General features: G+C 40.9%; 1 protein-coding gene across 1 annotated transcript in view; it reads left to right on the top strand.

Moving 5' to 3' along the window:
- COL19A1 (collagen type XIX alpha 1 chain) overlaps nucleotides 1–15,832 on the top strand; it is a 363,922-nt gene that overhangs the window by 246,202 nt on the left and 101,888 nt on the right. Inside the window, exon 15 of the mRNA XM_036871237.1 lies at nucleotides 698–751. Coding sequence (XP_036727132.1) covers nucleotides 698–751 — 54 coding nt within the window. The remainder of the gene's footprint in view (nucleotides 1–697; nucleotides 752–15,832) is intronic.

The raw sequence follows: 15,832 nt of genomic DNA, 5'->3' as shown, positions 1-15,832 counted from the left end.
CTTACAATAATGAAGATTAATGAGCAAGGAGTGAACATTTTAGTTCACTTATAAAACAGCTTAATCATCCAGAGGGAAGAAAAGAGCTAGTTAATGTGCTTTTCACAACATATATAATTATAATATGGCTTACGGAAGTGCTTTGCAAACTTTAGTGAGTGTGAGTATTACCTGAAGGGGTTTTTAAAATGCGGATTCATGGATCCCTTCCCCAGAGATTCTAAACCAGTAAAGTCCAGGATGGAGCCCAGAAAAATGTATTTTTAATACCTGATAGCACTCTCAGGAAACTCCTATAAAATTGGAATTCAGATCACTCTTTGAGAAATACCAATTTAAGATGATAAATGCATTTATTATTGCACCTGAACCCACTGAATTATCAGATAAAATGCCCATCTTAGCCCATCTTTCAGATACTTTATATCACTTGCTAGAGTACCAAAGTAGACAGCCTTTAAAGGGCTGCTAATAAGAGTCACAGTTTGTTCATTCCAGGCACTATTTTTCTCATCTTGGCTGCTAAAAATTGTCTCATAGCTTTTAGACTTCACAGGTCTTTAAAGGTCATGTGGACTTGGAAGTGTTTTTTAACTTTTCGTTAATTTTTAGTCTTTAAAATTGCCATTTAATGTTGTCTCATCTTAAAATAAAATGGAATCACAGTAGCTATTGTCTGTTTCTCTTTGGTTTCTAGGGAAGACGAGGAAAACCAGGGCCTCCAGGAAAACCAGGGCCTCCAGGACCACCTGTGAGTAAACAGTAGGGTATTTCATCAGAGTCCCTCTGTACTGCTGCGTGTTCATCTAAAGGTTATCTGAATCCCCTGTAGATAATCATTTCCATCTTTCCACTGTTTAACATGGTTGTTCTCCCTACACCTCCCACCACCACCAACCAAGAGATCAGGGAGGCTGGTGGCCGGCTCCCCCTCCTGCCCCCTTCATTCCTGGACAGGAGCAAGTGTACTGCCTGCGTGGGCACCCCAAGCCGAGTCCCAGATCAGCGAATCCTGTGCTGAACCCACCTGAGCCCCATCTCCTCAATTTCTTAACATCCAGGCTGGTGGTCAGTCAGACATCCGGGGAAGCATGCCTCCTTTTCTTGACACAGCTATTTTGCTAGTAGAATTTCATAGAATAGTGTTGCTAAAGAGAGCCATAAAGATCGTGTAGCCAAGTAGCTGATCTCATCCTTTATCCCAGGCTTCTAGAGGAAGTGTGCCATTTCTTGTGGTTGTGCTAACTCTTCAACCCACTAGAGTCTGGTTTATGTCCAAGCTACTCCGCCGGCCCTGCATTCTCTATGATCACCAATATCTCTGAGTCACGAGATTCCCTGAGTGCCTTTCAGGCTTCACCTTATTTCACTGCTGTATAGGAACTGACGCTGTTGACTGTTCTATCCTGGAAACTCTCTATTCTCTTGGTTCATTAACGCTGATCGTTTTCTCCTACCTTTGAGGCCATCCTTTTTGTCTCCTTCCGTAAAGCAGTTCCCCCTTCCCTTATTTATATGTTGTATGGTTTAAAGAATCCCTGTCATCTCTTTCCACCCAGACATTCCTCCTGAGTTCCAGGCTCCTACACCCCACGGCCTGCTCAGTATCTCCACTTGGAGGTCTCATGTGTACTACAAACATAGCCTGTCCAAAACTAAACTCTAAAAATGATCCTAGATTTTTTTTTCCCTCTCTCTCATCCTCCACATCCAAATAGTTCCTAAATCATGTCAATTCTACTTCCCATTAGCTCTCATTCCTCATGCCACCGCCTTATTTAGGCCCTTGTCAATTTGTATCTATATTTTTGTAGCCTTCTCCCAGCTGTCTCATTGCCTCTACCTTCTACAAGTGGGGTAATATTTCTAAATCATAACTCTGATCATGTAGCTCTTTGGTTGAAAACTCTTTAATAACTTCCCTTTCCTTCCATATGGATTTCATATCTTCTACAGCCATTCTAGTCCCTTCAAAGTTTGTCCTTTTCCTGTCTTTGTCTATCCTCTGTGCCCTTTCTTCTTTTGCAACCTGTAGTGTCATCTTCCGTTACGATCTCAAAATGCCGCACGTTGCAAATGTTCTCCCCAAGGCCCAGGTGAGCTCCCGCACCTGCAGGACGCAGCGCAGACCCCAGGTCTCCCACGAAGCCCTTGCCGGTGCTCTCAGCACAGCATGAGAGGTGTCATTCTCCACAATCCTGTGAGCTTATGCCTCCTGCAGACAGAGCACATTGCTTTGTGACTCTTATTTTCCTTGTCTTTCTGACCACTGCCCTGTGAATATTTTTTGAACCTCTATTTTATCATCATTGTCTAGCACAGTTTCTGGCATGTAGCATGTAATTATTAATTATTTAATGAATGAGTCAACAGATGAATATACTTCAGAGATGAGAAAATGAAGACGGGAAAATAAGTGACTTTTTAAAGGCCAGAGCCACCTGCACCACCACTAGAGGGCTCTAGACTGAGCCCCTTAGGAATCACTTAGGGTGTGGCCACATGCCAAAGGTGAACAAGATTGCTGCTCTGTCAATGATTTCATTTCATCCATTTAACCGTTCAAGTAAATTGTTCTCTTAGCAATGTACTGGTGTCAGTTGATACTGGTTATGAAACAACTGGGGGGGGGAAATGGCATAAATTGAGCATCCCGGAATCCAGTCTTTAAAGGAAACAGCTCTGTTGATTTTTATCCCAAATTTTCTGGCAAAAGAGAGAACTCATTGTAGGATGTTTGGTAATTGTCTCGTGCTATAAACAAGAAAAGCTGGTACAAGCTAACAGGCAAGATTAGACTTTCACATAGTTTTCTAAATGCATGATGCTGCTTTCAAGACAAGATAATTGTTGTCTCAGAGGAGGAATTTGAATGATGAAGGCCTTTATGACAGGCTTGCCAAATGTCTGGGAGAGAAGAGGATTACACTACATCCTGGAATGAGTCCTCAGCTATAGATCAAATGAGTTTACTGAAGAATTTAGAAGATTAAGAAATATGCGACCATATGAAAGAGTTTATAATATTCAATTCCACAGGTTTGGATTGCCAGAGTGTTTGGGGGAGAGAGGTACTTATTTTATTTCAAGTATTAGATTTAGAATTTAAACTCAGCTATGGGTCTGATACACAGTGTTCATTAAATCCTGAGTACACGGTATTTAAAAGAAAAGTGGTTTATTTTGTAATATAATAAAATACCAATTTGTTAGACTACACAAAAAAGGGGGAAATTCTATGCAAAAAAGAAAAGGTTTTTATTCATAGGTCAGCGCTTGTTTAAAAAGAAGTATTAGACTATATCATCAGCTCATTTTTGTATAAGAATTGTGGTTTACAGAAACTCTTTGTCTTTTTGATTCTGGGATAACTCCTCTAGTGGATTAAATATCTTTTGTCTGATACAAGTATTATCAAAACTCTATCTTGGGGTACATTTTTCATCAGCTTTTGTATTTTTTTAAGTTATTCACATAATAGATGACATGCATACCACCATACTGCAAAAAGTCCTTGTCATTCTTACAGGAGTTAGTTAAGGGAAGCATTGAAAAGAAAGGTGAAATACCTGGCTCCCCACATTCTTCTATGCCACCTTCATGTTTAATTTCCCTAAACATAATGTACTTTAGCAAGAGGACTGTTATTTCCCAAATGGTTAGAAATGAACAGAGTTCTTCAAAATCAGTCCTTTCAAGATCATGTTAACTAACATTTTAAGAAAATGAGCTTATACAAAAATCAGCCTGCTCCTAATTCACATCATTTAATAGTTTCACAAACTATTAAACATTTATTTAAGGCCTACTATGTGCCTAACAGTGTTGGGAGCTAGGCTTGCAAAAATGAATACGATGTGGCCCTTGCCCTTCAAGTATTTAAGTTTAACTCACAGAACATGTGAATTTTCTGGAAGAGGAAGAATACTTAGAAAAGATAATGCCAGGGTGGTTTTCTTCTGGAATTGACAACTGAAGCATAAAGTTTGAGCCTTAGAAACAAGGAGGAATTCCTGCTCCTCATGACACATGGCTGAGCCCGGAGGACGTTATGCTGAGTGAAATAAGCCAGTTCACCAAAAGACAAAGACTGCATGTCTCCACTTTATGAGATTTCTAAAATGGTCAGACTTATGGAAGCAGAGAACACATAGGGACGGGAGTACTGGGGAGTGTTATTCCACGGGTATAAAGTTTCAGTGAGGCAGGATGATTACATCCCAGAGATCTGCCCGACAACATAGTGCCTGTAGGTAGCCATACAGTATTGTGCATTTCAAAACCTGTTAAGAGGGTAGATTTCATGTTAGGTGTTCTTACCACACACACACACACACTAAGGGACACAAGGAAAGTCTGGGAGGTGCTGGGTATGTCAGTTACCTTGGTTGTGGTGATGAGATCACAGGTGTTTGCATCTGTCCAAACTCATCACATTGTACACATTAAATACGTGCAGTTCTTTGTGTCTCCCTTATACCTCAATAAAGCTGTTTCTGTAAAAGTTGAGAAGGTCTGTCCAGTAAAGCAAATAGAGGGGAAGGAGAGAGCAAGCTAGGAGCTGCTGACAGAGGAAAGCAGCCTGAACAAAAGCACGAGTGCTGAGCCCCGGGGAGTAGGGCAGGTGGCGGCCACACAGCTCTGACCACAGCGCTGACAAGTCGGGTCCAGCCCGGGCAGCACCCCGGCAGAACTGCTGTGAGCTCCACATGTCCCAAGAAGCCAGGACAATCTGTGAAGAGCTCTGAGTGGAGAGTCCCAGGGCCAGATTTCCTGATAGGTCTCTCTAGTGGCACAGTAGTTGGATTGCTGAGAGAGAGTGAGATCCATTACAGCTATCATAGTATTTACTAGTCATTTGTAGTTTATTACAACTGACGTAGAGCTTAAGAGACGTCCCCCTTTACTTGTGGGCATTTTTAGATCAAAATGTTGTTGTTTTTTATTTGTCTTCTTCCACTTTGTACCTTATGTGAGATGAGCCCTCCCCCCTTCACAACAGGAAGGAAGGTAACAAGAGAAAGAAGGAAAGGTTGGTAGGCACCAAGATCCTTCCGACTGAGATTGGGAGAAGGTGTCTGACTCACCCTACTGGCTGGCGTCTGAGATTCCTAAAGCATGTGTTAGAATGTCTTATGACAGTGTGAACTATAAAAAAATTTTAATTTTCTCTCTTATCAAGCAATAATTAAATAATACATAACGTCCCTCAAATGAGTGAATAGTATAGCATATAATTTTACTATATTATGTTTGAGCAATTAGCCTTCAGAAAAGTTAAGGGAAAATTTTTTTGTTGATTTACTCTGACCGGTGGGATTGTCTGAAAAGAACCAAGGAATAGGAGTTTTTAGGAGGCATGGATCCTTTGATAACAGCATGCTTTGCTCAGTTTCTTCAAGAAAATGTTCTCCCCTTCAGGGCTTTAGAGATGTTCCCTACATCAGGGTAGTGTTGTTTTTCAGGGGAGTGTCAATGAAGATTTTAAAAAAATAGAAGAAAGAAATCTTTAATGGCCTGAAGCAACTCAAATAACTAAAACATTTTAACCAACCATTCTATTTGTGATTGTTTGTTCTGAAGCCAAATTTGTCTTTTCTCACTTTCTTAAGAAACATTTGTACCAAAAAGATTAGTTGTTTACAAAGAATAATTTCCCACAACTTTGTGTGTGTGGAAGGACAATCTTTTTCACCCTGAGAGAGTACATTCTCTAGGGAAAAGAATCTAATAAAGGAATATTTACTAAAAGTAGATCTTTGAACTAATGTTATTAGATTTTCTTTATGAATTATTGTTTCATCAAAATCATATATATTACTCCAATTTAGCTTCCCATACTTAACAGCAATTTTTCCTCACTTTGAGGAAGGTTTAGTTGAAACTTAGACACATGTAATCTGCATACATAAAATTATTCTTATTGAGATGCTGGTAATTGAGGGGCAACTAACTGGTTCACAGAGCTGGCCACAACCCTTCACGATGAACGCACTTTTTATAAAGTATTGGTCCAATTTCCTGTTGATAAGCAGAGCTGATCTTACCTATACAAAGGGAAAAGCTCCCAAATTCCCCCAAGTAACTTCTGTCATCTTGTTTTGAATGAATATTCTTCATTGGAGGGAAACCATTAAGTAGCAATGTCTTGGACTGATGATACCTGCAAATACACTAAGATTATGATTTTTTAAATTATTTATTTATTTATTTATTTTTGGCTGCGTTGGGTCTTCATTGCTGTGCGCGGGCTTTCTCTAGTTGCGGTGAGCAGGGGCTACACTTCGTTGTGGTGCGTGGGCTTCTCATTGCAGTGGCTTCTCTTGTTGCAGAGCATGGGCTCTAGGCACACGGGCTCAGCAGTTGTGGCTTACGGGCTCAGTAGTTGTGGCTCGTGGTCTCTAGAGCGCAGGCTCAGTAGTTGTGGCGCACGGGCTTAGTTGCTCCGCGGCATGTGGGATCTTTCCAGACCAGGGCTCAAACCTGTGTCCTCTGCATTGGCAGGCGGATTCTTAACCACTGCGCCACCAGGGAAGCCCCTAAGATTATGATTGAGAGCAGTTTTCAGAGAGGAAGCACGAGAGCATTAAGCCTCTCCCTGGGGAAGGAAATAGCAGTAACTCCTGAGGAAACAGATTCCGAAGAGAGAGAAATGGACCGGGAGAGATGATTACAGCACTAGCTCTGTGTTCGGTGCTCCACTGCCAGCGCATTATGTAATCCTCACAACTATCACGAGAAGTAGAAATGATGCTCATTTTATGATAGGGTAAAGGATGCTTAGAAACGTCGAGTAACTTGCCCAGGATCACACAAGTATAAGTAGGGGTCGTAGACTTGAGACCCAGGAACGGACCGCTAAACCCACCTTTATTCTCTCACTCACTCTCCAGTAAAAATTTCTTTGTCTTTCAAGCCTTCCAGTTATCTGAGTGGCATAAAGGAATGGAAAATAGTGGCCTTGTGTTAGGATGATGAGGTTTCGAGAGTCTCGAGACTTGAAATGCCTTAGTTTATTTCAGAGTATTCCAGGTTTTCATTCCTTTAGAAGGGAGAGCAGAGCAGCTGGCAATGAGGCGGAACAGGAGAGTTTAACTAATGAGCCATTAAAGGCGGCATGTCTTAGCCCACCCGTTTGACACTTGCTTCACTTCTCATTCATCATCACTGTAAACGTGTTTATTAAAAACCACATTAATTGGAAAATGTGTTATTATTCCTTTCTGTTGCAGGCAGGGCCCTTGATTTCCTTTCTTTTTTTTTCTCTGGCATTGTTTTTGTGCATTGTTTCATTATTGCAGTAAGAGAATCGGGCAGTGGGCTCACATGTGTCACAGAAATTCACCTAATTTGTAACGTGGAGCAGGAGCTCCCTCTACTGTTCCCACTGGAAAAGCTCTAGGAGAAGAATGACACTGTTCAGCCCTCCGGAGGCTGTCCAGGGTCTGGAGATTGTTCAGTGTTTGAGGCTTAATTATAAATCTACATGATTTTCAACGTTTATTTTCAGGATTTTGTTGCAACTTATGCTTATCCTGTAATTTAAATACAAATACTAGCTCATCAGCAGTCATTTTCAATGTCAATTGGATGCCCTCTAGAAGTGAAAGCCCTTAGCTTTCTCTAAAATGCTGACTTATTGTAACACGCTGATAAAACTCTACAGCGTGAGTTTTTGTGGGAGCTGACTCTGGTGGAATTTACGCTTCTTTTCTAAAGCAACCATAAGATTTAAAACATATACAACCGTGTTGTTTCCATTTTCATTTTAATTTCAGTGTAGAACTTCTTTCACCTTTAATGCATGAGTCATTGCTCAGTCCTGAAGGTTATGGTTACAGAGCAGGGTACATGGTTAAAAGAGTGAATTTAGGATGTGAAATTGAATTCATTTATCCAACACATACTTACCTCGATCACCTAGCCTGTGTTAATGACTATTACAAACCTTGAGTATACAGTGGTTTATAAAAAAAAACCAACAAACAGACAAATTAAAACTAAGGTCTCTACCTTCAGTAACTTACACTCTATCGTGTGTGTGTGGGGTGAGGGACTGATGGTGAAGAGGCAATTCCATAGGCAGACAAAACAATTTCAGCTTAATATGCAGTGCTGCAGGGGAATAAACTGGGTAGCGTGAGAGTGGTTTGGAAGGAAGAGTTGTTGCCCTAGTTAAGGTGGTCCAGGTGGCATCTCTGAGCATCTAGGTGACGTTACTTGAGAAGGAGCCAGCCGTGTGAGGTCCAGAGCAAGAACTTTCCAACCAGAAAGATCAGGAGGTGTAAAGGGCCCGAGGTGGGAGAGAGGTTGCTGGGTTCAGTAAACAGAAAGGAGCTAGGAGAAGAACAGTGCCAGAGGAGGCTTTGGAGCTGAGTGGCTTAGCCTTATGAGAGTGGAATCGGGGAGTGGGGGGTGGGGTGGGTAGAATAAGTGGCAAGGAAAATAATCAACTGGCCACATCTCCCTTTTCTAGGTCTTTGTCTGTGTTTTTATCTCAGGTGGTTAGATTTTTATTTTGATGTGATGAAATGATTATTCCTAATGATAATTCTGAAGGCAACATCATTGTAGCATATCATTTCTAGTCTTTGCATGGACAGGAAACAGACTTGTTTGCTGAGAAAACAAGGAAACAGACAAAGCTTTGACAGTTGCCCATTTCACTTCAGCCCAGCCTGAATCCAGGGGACACCATGTTTTTCCTTGGAGATGGAGAATCTCATCACATACAAGTCATTCTCTCTTCCCCACAGCTACACCTGAGGCTTCCTTTCTGATAGGCTGCAGGTTGAGATGAGCAGTTATAACTATGAAAGTCTATGCTCTGGAAACACCGTGGAACTAATGCCTTCCCACATCTGTGCCCTGTTATCCATCACTATCCCCACCTTTTCCGTCTTCATCTCCAGCCTTATCTCCTCTGCACTGAGGACCCACGGTGCAAAGTTAATGTTAGCAAGGCCCACCCCTAAGGGAAGTTAGTCCCCCAGACACATTTTGGACTGCTCAATAAAGTGGATGACAAAAATGTCCAATTAAAACATTTGACTTCTTGCTAAAATACTCTGTGTGACTATGTGCATTTTGGGGACCATCGTGTCTCAGTGGGAATCCAGTTCATAGTCTGAACATCCGTCTACAAGCCTTGACTTGATCAGGGTTTTCTGTTTCTCAGTTTTCCTTTCAGCAAAGAACTTTAGTCTCTTTGGTCCATTAACGGATAAAGGCCATGTACTGTACTGATATCTTCGGAGGAAAAGAACCTAACCATTTATCTGTGTCAACGGGAATAGTAATTTTATTCATAATAAAAATAAGATGACTTCCTCAGAGTTAAAAATAAAGATACCTAAGACCTATAAAATGGAGGCCTGGCCAGTTAATCATTTTTATTGCCACTCGTCCCCCACTGGGGCCGTGGTCCCAGACAAAACAGCTGTTGCCAACATTACTAACATTCCAGTGTCACCTTGTGTGGTCACAGAATCCGTAGACATGCATGTGAGGCAGCTGGGGTCTCAGGTGGAGAATGTGAAAACCAGCACTTGGGTTCCACTCCCTAATTACTTCTCTTTTTTTTCTCCCAATGATCAGCAGCAGTGAGACATTATTAGCCACTTTCTGAATGCCTGAGTTTTTTTTACTAATTATAGATACACTTGGGAAGAAAAGGATTTTATGTTCTTACAGCCACTGACTCCTTTTCTTCATTTTGGGTCACGTTATTGAAACCAACTATTAAGACTTCTGAATGACAGACGTTGTGTATAGCAATGATGGGACAGAATATTTGAAATCCTTGATATATGGTCACCAAACTTGTTATTGGGCCAGTGCATAGATTAAATACTGTTTCTCTGTGGGAGGTAAACAGTAAGGTTTTAATAAATCTGATCGGCCTTTGAGAAATATTCAAAAAGGGAGACTTGTTTCGTAAATAATCTTATAATTTGTATTTGATGATATAGTTTACAAAAGTATCTCCATACGGCATTTCATTTTACCTCTGTATAACTCTGTGAAACAGGCGAGAAAAGATTATCTCCATTTTAACAATAAGAAAAGTCTGGGCCTCCAGAAGTAAGGGGCTTAGCTAAATCTATTCAGTCAGTTTTCTCTTCACAGCAGCTACAACCTGGTAGGAAATTGTTTCCATCAAAGGAGAGACTAAAAGAAGTTATGTGAGTAGAGAAGCAACAAGTTTTCAGCATGATCCGGGGGACCTGAAACATGAGAGGAAATTCTGTAGAAAGTGAGACTCGAAGGAGCTTCAGTTATATCTGTAATTTCAGTAAAAAGTAAAGAGATCTAAAGTAAATATGGCCGAAGGTTAGGACTTGACAGCATTGGATTGTGGTTTCATGGGGATTTATCATATTATATTCTATACTTTTCAGCATGCTTGAAATATTCCAGATTTCTTTGACAAAACAGGAAAAGCATCCTGTGGGATGGGCTGAGGTTAATATCACTAATTACTTCTTCACTGGCCTAGAGTGTCAGCGTCTTCTCTTTTGCCTGAAATCCTTTGTAGAATGGGGCAAAGTGTTTTAAAAATGAAATCATTCAGTGTGTTTTTCTAGAACTTCCCTGAGTGTACCCTCTGTAACCGTGCGGTTCAGTTGAGCCAAGAAATGTCATTTGCAGATTTATCATGAGTATGACCTACAGATCAGAAAGAAACCTTGATGTCAGACGTTTGAGTGGAAAGTGGAGGCTCCAATCACCACAAAATAAAACCTCACTTTGCTTTTGTCCAGAGCTGTCCAGAATGTCCCCAGCCATTCGAGTTGTGTACATGCCCTTGGCCTCTACGTAACTTGGCAGCGTGTAAGCCAGCGCCATCAGCCTGGCTGTCTTAAGTCTCTGCGGTTTGCCTGGGAATCACATTTTCTCTGCATAGGAAGCGCTGTCATCCTACCAACACTTGTTTTTCTAAAATTTTTTATTTTATATTGGAGCATAGTTGATTAACAATGTTGTGTTAGTTTCAGGTGTACAGCAAAGTGATTCAGTTATACACATACATGTATCTATTCTTTTTCAGATTCTTTTCCCATTTAGGTTGTTACATCCTGTTGAGCACAGACGTAGAGAAGAATTTATGGTTACAGGGGTGGGCGGCGGAAATGGCAGGGGGAAGGGATAGTTAGGGAGTTTGGGATTGACATGTACCAACACTTTTAAAGAGAGTGAATATTATCAGTTACATAAGTGGAATCTCAAAGCATTGATAGCTGCAGGCTGTGTAAGCCAGTCTCCCTTCAGATTTGAGAGGTGTATTGAGAGATTCCTGAGGTCAGACAGGGGGGTGCAGGCTCAGCTATTCCCCAGTTATGGTTTCTGTTGATGGTGAACTTTGGGCGATGCCGCTGGATACAGATCCTTTGTTTCACCATCTCCATCCTTACTGGTTCTCATGCCCCGGTGGCTTTAATCACCTCACGCAGCGTCAGTGATGTGGCTTCTGTGGGGAGGCAAGCCCCTCTTGAGATTCCTGTTGCTCCTTATGTTACAGGAAGCTGACACATAACGTTTTTGCTTTTGCAGGACATACTGAGGGGAAATGAGTATGAAACATTTTATGGATGGATAAGCAGAATCACAGCATTAGGGGAGGAATCATTTCTTTCTAACTCTCATACCATGGAAATCAGTCATCAGTGTCTCAGCAAGGCACTCTGTCAAGAATGCAATGGGCTTTATCACCAATTAGATGGATTTGTTTCATGGTATCAGGGAAAATAAGCTCCTTTAAAAATGATTTTTTTTTTCTCCCTTGGAAAGTAAAGTGTTAAAAACTTCTGAGCTTCACAGCATAATTTAGAAAGTCTGCTTTTATGAAATGGATTAATTGCACCCATTGAACGCATTCGCTGTCACAGCCTCACCCTCCCACTCCTGTTCCAAAATGACAAGTGAAACCGGGCGCTGTGGAATTTTGCAAAACAGTCAGGTCACATATTGAGTATTTTGCTTATTCATACAACCATGAACTGCCTCTGCTTGAGTTCCCTCAATTACACAGCTCAGTGTGCAGGCCAGAAGAGACAAGCCCAGCTCAAGTGAGCACTTCTGGAATACACAGAGGGATGCATTTGAAAAATGTCCAAAGTGGCAGATGTGAAAAATTCTCATTCAGGACCCAGAAGCTGCCTTAGCTGCAATCCTTCACCTGTTAATCGCGCTGCTTCTGCACTTCTGAACCAGGGTTGCTGGCAATATCTCAGACGGAGACACTTAGGATCTTTCAAAGTATAGTGCAGGTATATGCCACTGGGGTGGGGCAGGGGGGACCTGGCTGAGACAAGAGAAGATCACTGCTGCTCTCAGAATTTCCAGAGATTCACCAAGAATAAACGTTGGCTGCTGGCTTCTAACGAAACTGCTCTTACCTTTTTTAGGGGAAGTCCCCAGAAGATGCCCTTGACCAATGCTTGAACCAGTGTATTGCTGTATCACTTAAATCCTTCAGATCCCACATGGCAATACACAAATCTCTCTTCCACAAGAACACAATGGCACAACTGTAGTTTTGTTTGAAGGGTATTTCATCTTCTTACTAAGTGTGACTACTTTCCCATGACTGTTCATCCACTGCAATTTCATGCTCGTAGGAATTTCAGCCTATCAAAATGATCCCTAAGCAATCTTACTCTCTTGTTTCTAGTCTTTTTCCCACCAACTCTGACCATTTTTGTGTTTGTTTTTCTTCTACCATCTCATAAATGCCAAGACTGTATCCCTCATTTGTTACCATTTGAACTTCAAAAGTTACTTAAGATGCTGATCAAGATTGCCAACTTCTTTCCTTTTCCCTCTCAGAAGTCTCCCTCTCACCTCTCTCTAATCCAAGCCCTCCTTGATTTTAACATTTCTTGTATCTGCCTGTGGTTCCTCTCTCTTATCCTCACCCTCCTCCCATTCTGGTCACTTTCCTCTTGATCTCTTCTTGCCCAGTCTTTGAAAAAGTGCATCTACACTGTGTCCCAGAGCTCCCTGTGCTTGGCCCTTGTAGATTTTGTCTCTCATTAATAGATCTGCCATCTTTTACCCTTGAATGCCCTACTTGATGTTTTTAACCAGATTTAAGATGATTGATTTTTTTTTTTTTCTTCTCTATCTGTCATCCCTCTCACTGTGAGGCAGATAAAGGAAAGAGTTAAAATATCAAAGCTATAGCGTCAGGCCAACTTGGGTTGAAATCTAGCTGTTGTCTGCTGGTTGTATGACCTTGGGTAAGATAGTAAACTTTTTGTTATAAGTAAAATAAGGACAATGCCTACCTCGTTGGATTGCTGTAAAAGTAAAATGCAATAACATATGTGCCTGCCACACAGTTACTACGTTCCAAGGGTTACTATTGTTATTTATTAATATTTTTATCATTACCCCATTTTATCATTCTCTGCCACCTGCTCATTATGTTTTACTTTCTTTCCCAGGATTTAATCCAGAACCTCCCATTTCTAAAGCAAAAGTGTTGATACCTTTCCAAGTTCTTTGATTAGCATCGTCCTATAGCTTTTTCCTCTGAGTCCCACTTTTTACAATCAAAGTTCGTCTTAAGACTTAACTACATTTCTCAGAGCCTCATGCCAGAAAGTGAGTGCCAAAGGCCTGGGGGGCTGCGAAGCCACAGTCTTCAGGATCTGCACTCCCCCCTTTTCTGTACCCTCTCCTCCCTCGGTGCTGTTTTCTCCTGTCCCACCTGCCATATAACATCCCATTACTCCTCCCCTTTTTTGTCCCATCCAACTTGCTCTCAGGAAATACTTACTGAATGGTCCATAAGAATATATTCAAGTGGAACAACTCTTATACTTGGTTCTACCATTTGTTTATTGCATGATTTGGGGGTAAATCTATCAGTTTTTCCCTGTCAGATGGAGAACATAATCATACCCATCTCACATAGTCTTTATGAGAATCAAATAAGATGATGTGTTTTGCAGTCACATTACCCTGCCATCTAAGAAAATATAAGTGAAAACGTATTTAGAATTATGCTGAGCTGTATGAATATGAAACATTAGTATTACATCTCCCAAGAACACTTGCGTTCGAGCTGGTGATAAAACCCAACACCAAATAAACCAGTCTTTCTTTATGAAGTTTTAGGCAGGCATAAACCAGAAGGTGGGTGAGACATTTTCAGAAATAAGAGCCCCTTCCCAGGAACCTTAAATTTCACCTAATATGTGCTATCTGGCCCACATCCCCACTGTAATCCCGTAAAGGAGAACTTGAGCTCTCTGTGTTGAAATATGACCATAGTATAAACACTTAATGAATCCCCTCCTTGCTTCAGAAATCATATTTTGCAATTTGAGAGTTTTCAGCAGTTTTGGGGGGGAGAGGTTGGAGTGCTGGTATCTCCTTAGCCACTAAAAATTTGTAGCAGAAACATTCTCTGAAAAACAATCTATTCTAAAATTACAACTGTTTAAGTTAATTAAATCCCAAGAGACAATGAAAAAATTCATTTACAGCCAATATTTAAGATAAATAAAAGGATCTGTGTTTAAAAGAAAAAGAAATTGATTTCCCAAATATTTTCTAAAGAGTACTTATTGATTTTTCTCTCAGAATTGGAGACAACGTTCCATGTTGTAATTCTGGTCAAAAATCCATCCATAAGCTCTTTTCTACTTAACTGGAGCTCACTGCAGCTTTGTTTTCAGTTAGTTAGCCAGATTCTTAGATTAATCTACATCTGTTGGCCCTGTCTTCTGTGAGTTTGGAAGCAGCAAGACCCCTGCTCAGTTTGCTACCATTCCTAACTGAAATCAAAACGAACAAGCAAGAAATTGGCTATACCCTCAAAATTTTTCTTGCAAAAGATTCTATTGAATTCAGCAAATACTGGGATGAGGGTACTATATGTTATGATAAGATAAAAAAGATTGAAACTCCTGTCTTCAAGGAGTTTTCATTCCAACTGGAAAGATAGACATGTACTCAAACCACCATAAATCAGTATAAATGTGCTTCACTAATTTATATATAATGTTATAGATAGAATATATGTATAAGAGAAAAACTCATTCTTACATTAACCTTCTCAGCAATTACTGTATTATTGAAATATGCCTCATCTTACCATTCCTATGAATGAGGTTAGGCTTCCTAATAATTTTTTTAATATCAGAAAAATAATTACCGATCTTTGCCTTTTCTACTAGCCATTAGAAAGTTAGAAATATTTCTTGAAAATTAGCCCAAATGACTTTTCAATAACAAACTTTCTATCTCTTCTTATAGCAAAGCTGTTTTTTAGCATGTTTTGGAAAAAGTTGATTAGTGCAACTTTCTTCATAGAGGTTTGTGGTATTTCAAAGGTGGTTAGCAAAGTTAATTGGAAACCCACGGGGCCAGAAGGCAGTTGTGTACAACCTGAAAATATGTATTTGTGAGTCCTGAAAGGAGCCCCTAATGAGAGAGCTCCTAATGAAGAGTGTTGGTGCGTGGAGATGAGTGGTACCCAGATGGCGCACGGAGGCTCAGTCAGCAGTTATGGAGAGCTGAAGGATGCTGTCAGAGAAGAGGGAGGAAGGAAGACAGTTCAGGAGGGAGGGCCAGAGAGGGAGCAGAGTGGCTGAGGAGCTGCGGAGACCTTGATTCAGAACGTCAAGGGTGTGCTGAAGCTGACCCAAAGGCCCAGCCCTGACGGGCACAGGGAGTTCGCAGCAAAGACCAGGGAAGGGAAAAAAGGCAAAAGTGGATTCTTCGAGCTCCGCATGCTGCATGAACTGGCTGAAAAGTGAAAGTGCGGCCAAGACCAGGACCGAAGAAGCTTTAACACAGAACTCTTCCCATCCTTTAAACG

This window comes from Balaenoptera musculus, chromosome 12 (genome assembly GCF_009873245.2).
Source record: "Balaenoptera musculus isolate JJ_BM4_2016_0621 chromosome 12, mBalMus1.pri.v3, whole genome shotgun sequence".
Classification (NCBI taxonomy): domain Eukaryota; kingdom Metazoa; phylum Chordata; class Mammalia; order Artiodactyla; family Balaenopteridae; genus Balaenoptera; species Balaenoptera musculus.
The sequence above is the reverse complement of the archived record's forward strand: the minus strand, read 5'-3'. Positions and strand labels throughout refer to the sequence as shown.